The sequence below is a fragment of the Mauremys mutica genome, chromosome 5 (genome assembly GCF_020497125.1).
Source record: "Mauremys mutica isolate MM-2020 ecotype Southern chromosome 5, ASM2049712v1, whole genome shotgun sequence".
Lineage (NCBI taxonomy): Eukaryota > Metazoa > Chordata > Testudines > Geoemydidae > Mauremys > Mauremys mutica.
Genome location: NC_059076.1, coordinates 22,877,802 through 22,890,379, shown reverse-complemented (window position 1 = coordinate 22,890,379; position 12,578 = coordinate 22,877,802). Strand labels below are relative to the sequence as shown.

General features: G+C 37.1%; 1 protein-coding gene across 1 annotated transcript in view; it reads left to right on the top strand.

Annotated features, from left to right (window-relative positions):
• The window catches only part of WDFY3 (WD repeat and FYVE domain containing 3), a 238,858-nt gene that overhangs the window by 107,128 nt on the left and 119,152 nt on the right, over positions 1 to 12,578 (top strand). The window contains exons 16-20 of the mRNA XM_045018580.1: positions 80 to 294; positions 2,210 to 2,322; positions 4,461 to 4,692; positions 8,677 to 8,777; positions 10,307 to 10,525. Of these exons, the coding sequence (XP_044874515.1) occupies positions 80 to 294; positions 2,210 to 2,322; positions 4,461 to 4,692; positions 8,677 to 8,777; positions 10,307 to 10,525 (880 nt within the window). The remainder of the gene's footprint in view (positions 1 to 79; positions 295 to 2,209; positions 2,323 to 4,460; positions 4,693 to 8,676; positions 8,778 to 10,306; positions 10,526 to 12,578) is intronic.

Sequence of the window (12,578 nt, the reverse complement as noted above, 5' to 3'; positions counted from 1 at the left end):
TTTAAATTGTATTACAGGATATCCTGTTGTAATTATTTCCTTTCTATATATGGGTATTTTTATTTATTATATTTTGCAGCATGCATTGGATCTTCAGCTTGCAGTGGCCAACATATTGCAATCCCTGGTGCATACAGAAAGAAACCAGCAAGTAATGTGTGAAGCTGGCCTCCATGCACGTCTTTTACAGAGATGTAGTGCAGCTCTTGCTGATGAGGACCATTCATTGCATCCCCCACTCCAGAGGATGTTTGAAAGGCTGGCCTCTCAGGCACTGGAGCCAATGGTGTTGAGGTCAGAGATTTTTTTCAGGTCACTGATGTTCACATTGTGTGGGTCTGATCTACCAAAAAGTTTGGTGTATAGATGTTGTTGGCTGGTCGGTTTCAGCAACTTCGATTTCTTAGTAAAGTATTAGAAAAAATTGCTGATTGTGTTTATAATGACCCTGTTGGATATAGCCTTATTTTGCAAAACAGTTTTTAATACAGGTTGCCTTGCTGCTGTTAATAAGAATATTGCCTTGTGAATATAGTATTTTTTTAATGTTCAGATTTAAGCTGCCTTTCTGATATTTTTAAATTATACTGTCGAAATACATGTCCTTACAGCTTCTAGTTTGGGTGGCAGGGAAGAGAAACTTAGTTAAAAATGTGAAAAGAACCAAAAAGAAGTAGCCACTGCTACAGAAGATTCTTCATAGACTTCCTAAACAGTATAAAGTAACTTAAACTAGATAAGACTTAAACCTTCCCTTTTCTTTAGCTCTTTATTTTAATTTACGTATGAGGGAGAAAGAGGTGCCCGAAAGGAGAAATGTCTAGAACGAACCCCTCTAGTCTGTGGGGTTTTATTACTGGCTTACTACTATAGTTTAGTGACAATTTCTGGTCTTTGTGAAAATAGATTTGCTATAGTGTAACGTACACGATTTCTGAGAGAAAAATAAAACACACTAAAAGGCTGATGACCTTGCTTGGTCACTGATGTTTCTTGTTGGTAACAGAATGCCCTGTGATTACTACAGTTTAAAGTTAGTTTTTTTCCTCCTCCATGTTAATGCAGTTCTTAGGGCTTGTCTACACTTAACAGAGCTGTAGCACTTAGTGAAGACACTACCTATGCTGACAGGAGACCTTCTCAGGGAGGTGGAGTACTTACACCGACAGGAGAAGTGGTAGCAGTGTTGATGGGAGAAGCCTTCCACCAACAGGAGAAGTGGTAGCAGTGTTGATGGGAGAAGCCTTCCAATTGACATAGCACTGTCAGTACTAGGAGTTGAGTTGGTATAACTGCGTCATTCAGGGATGTGAATTTTCCACACCCCTCAGCGATGTAGTTATACAGATATAAGTTTGTAGTGTAGACCAGGGCTAAGCCAGCAATAGAAAAGAGTTTGATATTGTTTGTTTCCTGCTTAATAATAAAAGTATCTTGGATAGATTGAATAGTGCCTGCAGTATTGAAAACAGTAAATTGCACAATTAACTAGGTGGCTAGTAATGAGGTATGGAACTTTTCCCTGCTGGACTGTCCATTCAGATCTAGCCCAGATTAACTGGTTTACAGTCTGATTGTTAATTGGTTGTCAGAAGAGGTATGTAGTGTCAGTCCGGTTTTTAGTGGTGTGTATCCACATCAGAAACTACAACTTGAGTTGCGGTCTGCAGACTGAATATTGTGGCACATTAGTGATAAAATGTGCAGCCCATTTTGTACCTTTCTGGAAGAACAACAAGTGATTTAAATCTTCAGGGTATAATGAGCTATAATTTCACCAAACAAAGAAAAAAAAGAAATCTGAGAGAAAAATCTACTTACTTTAAAGACTAGAATATATGTTTTTACTACTATATTTTAGCAGTATGGTTATCCAAAAATATGTAATGGTTTATTACAAAATATTGCATCAGAAATAACTAGAAATCATAACATTTTGTGGTAATGAGTGAATTTACCACCTGTATATGTGTGTGTGTGTGTGTGTGTGTGTACACACATACACATTGTGTATGCAGTAGTAGTAGTAATTAAAAACAGAAATAGTTTTGAATCAAAATATATTTACTTGCTGTCAGTATTTGTTTTTGGAATTCATCTTTTATTTAAATAGTTTTAATGTTTTCTGTTTTGTGTTTGGTTGCAGACTTTAAAAATGAAAACAAGTAAGCAACTTGCTTTGTATAATTTCTTTCTCTCTCTTACCCAGAGAATTTTTACGTTTGGCAAATCCTTTGAATTGTGGCGCTTGGGACAAAAAGCTGTTGAAACTGTACCGAGTGCACAAACCCAGCTCATTAAGCTATGAACCAGAGATGAGAAGTAAGTGTTCAACATCAGAAATATATTTAATTGGTGTTCCTCAGCAAATCTGATTTTATATCTAATCAAAATGTATAGGTAAACTTCTAGAGAGGCATTGACACATAATGAAATAAATAAATCTGAATGATTTGATAGGTTTTTTGTTTTTTTTAGTTACTAAGGGGAAAAATAGCTATCCAATTATAATTAAAAAGCATTATTTTCACAAAAGGTCTTAGCAACAGTATAGGATCTGTCACCACTTAAACTAACTTACTAAATAAATAAATCCTGTGAGGAATATATAACTTCAAGGGACACAATCTACTTAACTATCACTCATCTCTGATTTTTAATCTTACTTTTACAAATAGCATCTAAGATTACAGTAATTCAAAGATACTTTGTGTATTTGTGACAGCCCTTTGTGTATCATCACCTTTCACTATTTCTGCTGCAATAATGGCTTAGGCTCCAGCCACGCAATTGGTGCACTAACTCAGATCCCTGAAACAATTCCCATTGCTTAAGTGGGACTCAGTGTGATTTGTAAAGATGTGCTCTAGCATAACTGCAGGATCAGGGCCATTTTCAGCTTTCCTCTGTCTTTTAAATGGCAAAAGGTGAGAGGGAGAGGATGAGGGGGCATTGGAAAAACATTTTTTCAAAAATAAAAATTGTGATTTGAAAATCCATAGAAATTGGCAGGATACATGAAATTAATTGCAATTCAGTTTTTAAAAACCGATTAGTTTTTAAATTGGTGGTATATCTTTTTAATAGGAAATTCAGAAAAATAATTGTTACTATTCATTGTCTTTGACATACTAATATAGGACTGAAAGGGACATCCTGACTCATTGAGTCCACTTCTCCCTCCCACTCCCCGTTCGCCCCCACCCATCCCCATTTCAGGCCACTGCATCGTATAATCCATTCCTAAATGTATCAAGCTCCATTTTAAATGTAGTTAGGTTGTCTGCCCCGACTACTCCTCATGGGAAGCTGTTCCAAAACCGTACTCCTCTGATGGTTAGAGACGTTCTTCTAATTTCCATCTTAAATTTATTCATGACCAATTTATAGCCATTTGTTCTTCTGCCAGCGTTGTTCTTTATCTGAAATAGCTCTTCTCCCTCCCTTATGTTTACCTCTTTGTTGTATTTATAGAAAGCAATCATATCCACTCCCAGCCTTCATTTTGGTAGGTAAAACAAACCAAACTCTTTTATCCTCCTCTAAAACGAGAGGTTCTCCATTCCACTGATCATTCTAGTAGTCTTCTTCTGCACTGGTTCCAATTTCAATTCATTTTTCTTGAAAGAGGGTGACGAGAATTATACACAGTATTCCAGATGAGGATTTACCAGGGCTTTTTAAAATGGCATTTATACTTCCCCCTCTCTGCTGAAAATTAGTTATCATATGCATCCTAGATGATACATGAAAGATAGAGAATGTTATTCTGTATCAATTCATTCTCAACATAGTCTACATCATTGGCATACTTTACATTTGTCTTGGGTAGCATGTGCTAGGCATTGTTGGATGACAGGCACATGCATAATCTAAAAATTTTCAAGACTAACACAAGTAACTCTAGTAGTAATAAGAACTTCAGTTTGTTATCTTGGTATAATTTGAAAAACTACTGGTAAGTAATATTGTAAAATGTTCAGTGAAAAAATGTATTTGACTTATTTTAGCAGTATGTTACTTATATATTCAGAAAAGACTCCAAGAATCTTTGAAAAATACCATCTTTTCATTCACTCAATCTTAAAATAAAATTGTCTTCAGTACCCAAAATAAACCTGAGAGTATTAGAACAGAGCATCAGGAATTCTGTTTCAACAGAAAATCTGAGAGGAAGGAAAGGGACACTTGTGGCTGAGGCTCTGGACAGGGACTTAGGAGATCTGGGTTCAGTTTCCATCTCTGTCAGAAACTTTCTGTTGACCTTGGGCAAGATATTTAATCTCTTTGCTTCAGTTTAGCGTCTTTAAAATGAGGGTAATGCTACTCACAGAGGAGTTGATGACTAGTAAGCACCCATACTGCAGTTAAAGGGGCATGAAAAGTATATAAATAAATGAAGGCCTGAAAAAATGCTTTCTTCTGCCAATATATTTATTTTTTCTTGGCTTCTGTTGTAGGTAGTATGGTCACATCAATGGAGGGTCTGGGTTCTGACAGCGTGTTCAGCTTGCATGAAGATAACCACTACCGCATAAGCAGGAGCCTGCTAAAGCCAGCAGAAGGAAGCACAGTACCCTTGACGAGGGTGAAGTGTTTGGTCTCCATGACAACCCCACATGATATCAGACTTCACGGCTCGTCAGTTACTCCAGCATTTATTGAATTTGACACATCTCTTGAAGGATTTGGGTAAGGTCTTGCCACGCTTTCAAATAGTATATTGCAAAGAATATCTTATTTCTTTTTTCTTTCAAAGAAATGTGTGCAATTTTTAATTAGCAGTTTAAAAAACAAAAACAATCTACAGAAAGACCTACATACTCAATTCCTTCAGACAAAGGATGCTGAATTCAACTAATGAATTTGAAGCACTTTTTGTTACCTGTGGAAGTGTGGATGCCACTGATAATACGGCTTATTTAGATGATCATTTACATGTGCATGATGGGATCTTTTCAAATAAAGAAGAAACACAAGCATATACTAGTGCAAAGAGGCCAGCTGCCAGGATTCAAATGAAGTCTATGTCCCTAAAATTATCCTAAACTACCCTGAAACCTGGAAGGATTTGGATGAGAGTTGTATACTAGAGAATTATAGGCAAAGTAGAAATAGAATTAAAATTGTTTTGAAGCAGCAACTTTTAAAAGGAAATTGAGCCAGTAAGTGCAAATCATTGTAGAACAATTTAATCACAGTAATTAGAGGTGTGATCCGTGTACGGGACTTAACTCCCTCTGTACTCTTTGTTAAGTCACTTAACCTCCTTGATGCCATTTTCCCATCTAGTAAGTGGGACTGTTTGTGAGGATCAGCTAGTGTTTACATAAGTGCTTGGAAGATTAAGATGTGGTGCTATAATATTCAGCAATTTTCTAACAAACATTTCTCCTAGGTTGCTTTTTAAAAGATAGAAGAAGCTTAAAACATTTTTCATATTTTGTCTTTTGAAGAGCCATACCCTTTCAAAACCACTATGAATGAATTCAAGTAATTTGTAAGGAAAATATTTCTTACTTCTGCATTTGTAGTGGACTCCACTTGGCTGGCAGTGAGATCCATGTCAGGTAACGCAGGCTTAAAAATACAGCCAGGCGATCTCAAGTCAGACAACTCTGAATGAAACCCTGCATGGTGGATAATTATTCAAAGAAAATCCATTGTCTCAAATTTCTCAGGTGGAATTCTATTTGGGCAGAAGCTTGCCAAGAAGGTTTCTATTTACATGGACAAGCTGTTCTCAGAAAGGACTACAGGCTTTCAGACAAGAGGAGTAGCTCCTTTACCTTTTTGTCCCCTCACCCCACCCCGAAAAAAGTTACCAAAGAAGGAGAACTTTCTTATTTCTTATTTCAATACTCGAATGCAGAAAGCCAGAGGGAAGCTCAGATTGGGGAATGGGTTCAGTCCCTCCTTCCAGCCCTAATAGTTTGTATCATTGACTACAACCAGCTCTCCATCCTGAAATAGACCTACAGGACAGAATATCCCAATTATCAAGTGCCTGGTTCCAGTTTATTTCAGACAGGTTGGATTGGAGAGTATATCATGGATATTCTTGAGTTTGACTGCTCCACTTCCCTTTTTACATCCCCACTCCGACCTCACAAGGCACATATAATTAAACTATCCTGGATGCAATCTTGCAGTTTCTAGAGCTGGTAGAACCTGTCCCTCAAGATGAAGTGTGCCCATTGCCCTACTCTATGTTGTTCATAATAAGAAAAAAGATCAACAGAGTTCCAGGATATGTTAGACCTAGAGAGGCTACAATAGTTGAAAGAGGACGACAAAATTCAGGATGGTGACTCTAGCTTTTTACTGCTATCACTGTGATTTCTTCAGGAGTCCTTTCAGGTTTCAGTGGCTCTGTCAAGAGTTTATTTGAATATTCCGGTCACATCTTGTCATCAATCTCTTTGGTTCACCTATGATATCACAATCAATACAAAATATTATCGTTGGTCTGCTCTCTATCCCAGAATGCTTATAAAGTTATTAGTGATAAGAGCCAGGTTAAGTAGTTAAGACCCATTTTTATATGTTAGACAATACACTGATTAGACCATCTTCCACAGGGGCCTCACCAGATCAAAGGGTTATTTTTAGTATGGGGAGCCCACCTGGAGCACAATGCAAAGAGTATATTGAGGTTAAGACTCCAGAGTACCAGTGTTTTAGACACGAGTTGGTCAGGTTGCTTTTTCAGGATTTCCAGGATCACCTGAGAAGGAAGCACATCCTGATTCAATCAGTAAATACAACCATAACATATGTAAACCACTGATGGGTCACCTGAAGTTCAAGTGTAAAGGTCAACATGATGCAGATTCTCTTGCAGGCAGGCAGGTCACCTAACTTGCACCAAGGCAATCCATATAAAAGTAAACCAGAACACAAAAGCAGACTTGCTATGTCATCAGTAGGTGGATAATTTGAAAATGTTTCTGAACCAAGAATTATTCAGTTGATATCCAGAGAGCTACCCTAGCTAGACCTATTTGCATCAAGTCAAAACCCAAACGTGAAGCTACTTTTCCCCAGGTCAGGGAAGCAGAACTGTGAGTATGGGAAACAGATGGCCTGAATCACATATGTCCTAATCCAGTTTGTCTACACTTTCACTCTCCACCATTAAGAAGAGTGATTCAGAAGGTTAGAAAGGGATGGGTGTGTGTTGATCATTCCCCTTAACCAAGGATTTGCCAAAGAGACCATGCTACTCAAACCAAGTGGAGCTGTTACAGAGGTCTTTGTTCACCTTCCCAGTAGGCAGGATCTCTTATCCCAGGCCTTGCTCCTGCCTCCAGACGTACATTACCTGAACTGAAAAGCTTGGCGACTGGGTGTCAAGTTCTGAACAAAATTAGGTAGCATCTTTCCTGGCCTCAACATATGCAACTGTTCTGGTACAATTCTCTTACTAATATCAAAATGATCACCACGACAAAAGAACAAGTATTCCAGCTTTTCTGTATTCTTCACCAAACTGTTTAGACCTGGCTTAAGACTACCACCCACCTTCCATCATATTGCTGGCCTTTAAGATAGGCAGTGTCATACATGCAGGCTTGGCTTATCTCTCTCCTAGGTGACCTCATTATATTGAAGGTTTCTTAGGGCAGCATGACCATCTCAACCAGCAAGGTAGTTCTATCTTCCCTTCTGTTTTACATGAGGACACAGTAGCTATTTGGACTCCAAAGTTATTTGTCACCAAAGTATAAACTCTTCCTTATTTCAGAGGTAATCAGTCTTCCCTCGGTTTGCCCAAGGCCTCAGCAATTGAAAGAAGAAACACAGCGCATCCTAGATGTGGGAAGAGCAGTGGAAATACATCTTGTCAAATCTTGCCAGTCCAGGAAAACACTTTATTCCTTTCCTACCATCCTAAATACTTGGGCCTGAAGGTATATAAATCCTCCACAGCTCGTTAGCCAGATGCCTCTCTAAAGAATACTTATCTATAGATAAACTGATTACTTTAAAGGATCAGGGAACACTCAACACATTCCATAGTGGCATCCTGAGAAATGTCGTCAGCCACCACAGAGGAAATCTGTAAAACTGCTATCTGTTCATCCATTAGTACTTCTTTTTAAAGGGCTATAGACTTGACTTTCACTTCCCTGCAGAAATATACTTTGGCACAAAGGTGCTCCAGGTATCTGCCATATACAGTGTAAGTTGTTTGAGTGGATATAGTGGAATTTAACAAAATAAGGGTGTTGAAGTTGTTTATATTAAATCTAATAAGAATTTAGGGTGAGACCCTGAATCCTTCTGATTCTTTAGCTGGCACAGCTCCCAACACAAATTACACCAGTCCTAATGGCTGGGGTGAGTTATGACTGACTGCAGTATCGGTGTAAAGTGGCTATTGGACAAAGGCCCTAGAGCTTCATGGACAAGTGTCAACAGCCTCTGGTAGCTATAGTAAGACAGACACTGACAAAGTGTCTTGAGGAGAGTTCAGTCCTGGAAAGAAAATTAAGGGGTAATACATTTTTTGGATTCTCTGTGTAAGCAAGTGAATTCTAGTACAGTGTGGGCATGTTACAGCATCTTTTTCCAGGTTAGGTTTTTTTTACTTATAAAGTAGAGATTGGAAAATTGCCTTGATATTTGGCTATCACAAACACTAATATAAAGATATTTTATTTGTTTTAACAGCTGTCTATTCTTGCCAAGTTTGGCTCCCCACAATGCACCTACAAATAATGCTGTCACAACAGGTCTTGTTGATGGTGCTGTAGTCAGTGGAATTGGAACTGGTAAGTACATACAGCTGTTTACAATATTATATATTAATGACTCTGTACTATTTATGACTGCTGTATTGCTCTGTTAACCACAAAGCGATAGCAGTATTATATGTGCCCATCTCAAATAGTCTAGAGCTCTTCTTATATCTTATTTATATACCTTTCTATTGCTTTCCACTGCATCAGCAAAAAGAAATAGAAAATGTAGAAATGTTTTACAGTGAAAGATTTTTCAGCATAAGATTGAACTGTGTAATAGGAATGTGTGTGATGCAAATGTACTGGTGTGTGTGTTTGTATATATGAACACAACATAGTCAAATTTATTCCTTCAGAAGACATGTTAAGAGAACATTAAGATTGCAGTGTTAAATAGCCAGAACTCAAGAAGTGCTGTAATTTAGGTCACACATACAAATTGTTTTATACAATAATCCTTGTTGCATCATCACAATACTGTTATTTATTCAGGATCCCAGCCTCATTCAGTGAATAGAATAAATGGTACAACATGTATTATTTTGATCTTCCTTTTTTAAGGAGTAGACCTCTGTCACATGTGAGCCCTGATCCAATTGTCATTGAAGTCAATGGAAAGATTCCTATTGACTTCAGTGGCAGTTAGTGCAGGCCTTCATTGTACATCATACCATTGATACACTTACGTCTCAATTCTGCTGTGCTGCATTGCTTACATTGAGTTAGTTCATTGACTTCATTTCACTAGATGTACTACAATGTGTACGCTATTGTAATTACAAACAGAATTAGCCCAGAATGGGAAACAGATTCATAGGACTCCTGTCTTAGTCATTAAGTACCCCTAACATTCACTGATAGAATACTGTCCAACCTGAATGAATCAAGAATCCTGTGGAGATAACTGCATGTGCCAAAGTTAAGAATGCGCATCTATAATCTAGAACTGTTTAGCAGACAGCACTTAAATTCTCCTGTTTTCCCTGATTACAGGATTTGCTTTAGAGAACTGCCTCATTCAATGTGAACTTTAAGAGATCAAATGAAATGAGGTAAAGCTCATACAGATAGGCCCTTTGAGGCATGAGTCACCAAATTCCATACACATTGAAGCACACTACAACCTTTTCCTTTTAGAATGCTGTTTTTTATACAGAAGTCTCATAATTAAAAGTTTCCCACATGTGGATGAATTGTGATTTTTTTTTTTGGTAATAATTATAGCCCTGTCAAAACAAAACAAAGTTCACTGTGACACTGAAAGTGCCTAAGGACTATGACCCTGTCAAATTTCAATTATTTTTTTCCGAAGAACTGACACTGAGTGGTGGGGGAGGGGAGGGGGAGTATTTTTTTTTTTTATAAAGTGGAAAAGTGGGCTCTTTTCACTTTCCTTATATATATATATAACCTTCAGCCAGAGTGCAGACTTATAAAATTTCAGCCCAGAAAGTGAAAGCTTATAAGCAATTGCCAAAAGGAACTTCAGAATGGAAATGCTTGTGCATCCTTAGCTATTGCTGCTACAACTATAATAAAATTTTGTTTTTTTGTTTTAGGGGAAAGGTTTTTTCCTCCACCATCTGGTTTAAGCTATTCAACTTGGTTTTGCATTGAGCATTTTAGTACACCTCCTAATAACCATCCAGTCAGACTATTTACTGTTGTGCGACGAGCAAACTCTTCAGAGCAGCACTATGTATGCCTTGCCATTATCCTCTCAGCAAAAGACCGATCACTAATTGTTTCAACCAAAGAAGAACTGCTTCAAAACTATGGTAAGAGGTGCTGTATTCTCATATTTTTGATAGTATTATGGAGGTATAAGAAGATCTTCAAAGTTAAGTTGATGTCTAGGTATTGCAGTTGATGGAATTTTCACTGAAATATTTCTTCCTCTAAATGACTTTTGCAACAAATTAAATGCAAAGCACACTTCTATGTCTATTTGAATTTTAAGGGTATCTTTTGAGAAGTTGGTGTGTGCATGTAAATAAAATGACCACCAACCTCAGTGCTACAGATTTCAGGGAGGAGAATCTCACCATTTTTCATAGTCTTTCTGCTCCTAAATTAACTAACATGTTTGCTTCAGACTTTGTGCTGTGGGTCAGAAATGCAAACCTTACTACCATTACTCTAAAAAAGCTAACAAGACATACAAAGGTTACATACGTTCTTCACCTTAGCACATTTTGGCTGTGCCAATGCTTGCTGGCCATTTGGAAGAGATCAACCATTTACTTCCAGTCTTAATGTTACAATCATTCTGCAGAAGTGCCTGCAGAGGGCATGTGGTCTCATGCAGTATCTGTGACTGGGTGTGTAAGGATAATGATAGGCATCTGAATAATTAGAGTTAGCTGTCTGTATTGATACTCTTTAGAACTTTTTAAAAGTAGCATTATTAGATATGGAAGCTGCTATTATATTTTCCTCTAATTTTACCAATCTTGAAAAACATACTCTAATTAAACCAAGTGTAAGGGAATAACAAAGGTGTAAAGATTCTGCAAAGAAAGTTTTCAACCTAATTTCAAACTTAATTTACATGAAAACTAGAAATTACCTTGAGTAAGAAGACTAAATGTGTGTTAATGTAGAATTCTTTATAACTTATATAAAGATTGAGTCAATAATGCTTGTAAATTCCTAGTCTTCTGGAAGAGACGATTAAAATTAAAAAGGACAACTTTCAAGGCTATAAATATGTAGTCGAGGTTAATGCTTCAAAAGTAGGTTAAAAGGTATCCTTTTATCACTGAAGTCAGATGCTATGAAAGAGTTAATTTTTTTCGGGTAGGTCTAACAAAATTATTGTCTTTTAAATGGGCTTGAAACAATATGAACAGGTAATCTAGACTCTAGATGAAAAGTAAATTCAGCTAGTTATTAAAACTTATAGCTCTCAGAGTAGCAGCCGTGTTAGTCTGTATCAGCAAAAAGAACAGGAGTACTTCTGGCACCTTAGAGACTTAACAAATTTATTTGAGCATAAGCTTTTGTGGGCTACAGCCCACTTCATCTGATGCATTGGAGCTACATGCATTAAGAACTTTCATGATCTGAATTACTTGTAGAAAATTGAGCAGATCATACTTTCTAGTATTCCTCTTTTTTACTCTAATTTCATATTCATATTGTTACAAATGTCAGAAGTTCAAGAAATAAAAATGAAAGACTTAATAGCCATAACACAGTGGGTTCTAAAATTCTTCAATCACACAAGTATTGTTATACCTCTGTTTGTGAGACTGTAAACTCTTCTTCTTAGGAGAGAAATATATCTTGATAAATTTGTATAATTTCTTTTGCCTGCATGTAAGCCAAACTTGAACATTTCAGGCTTCAAGTGGTATGTTTCTCACTCTTCCAAGTAGTACTGGATTTGAAAAGGCATTGTCAGAAAAGACCTGAAGTTTTCTGACAGGTTACAAACACTATTTTTTAATTGGCTTGGAAAATCTGCTCTGGTAAAGTGTCACCCTACTATTTTCTTATGATTGGCTAGTGTTGTAAAGTGTGAAGGAAATAAGTACCTAAGAACTGATATTACAAGCCTGCTGGAGGTTCCAGTTTTGAAAGTGTTGATGGTATTTTGGATTGAACTGTTTACTTGAGGATTCCTTTTGTAATCAAGAATTGTGTATCCTTGAAGTGTTTGGCTTGTGAGAAACAAGTCTGAAAAAAGATGGTGTGTATTTATAAGCTAGTTCTGGGTCACCTGGTTTTGTCCTTCTTTTTCTTGAAATCTATAAGGAAATCAGAGCTTTCCCCAGATGCTGTCACTAAGGTGAGAAGTGAGTGGTTTCTTTTGCCTGAATAGACAAA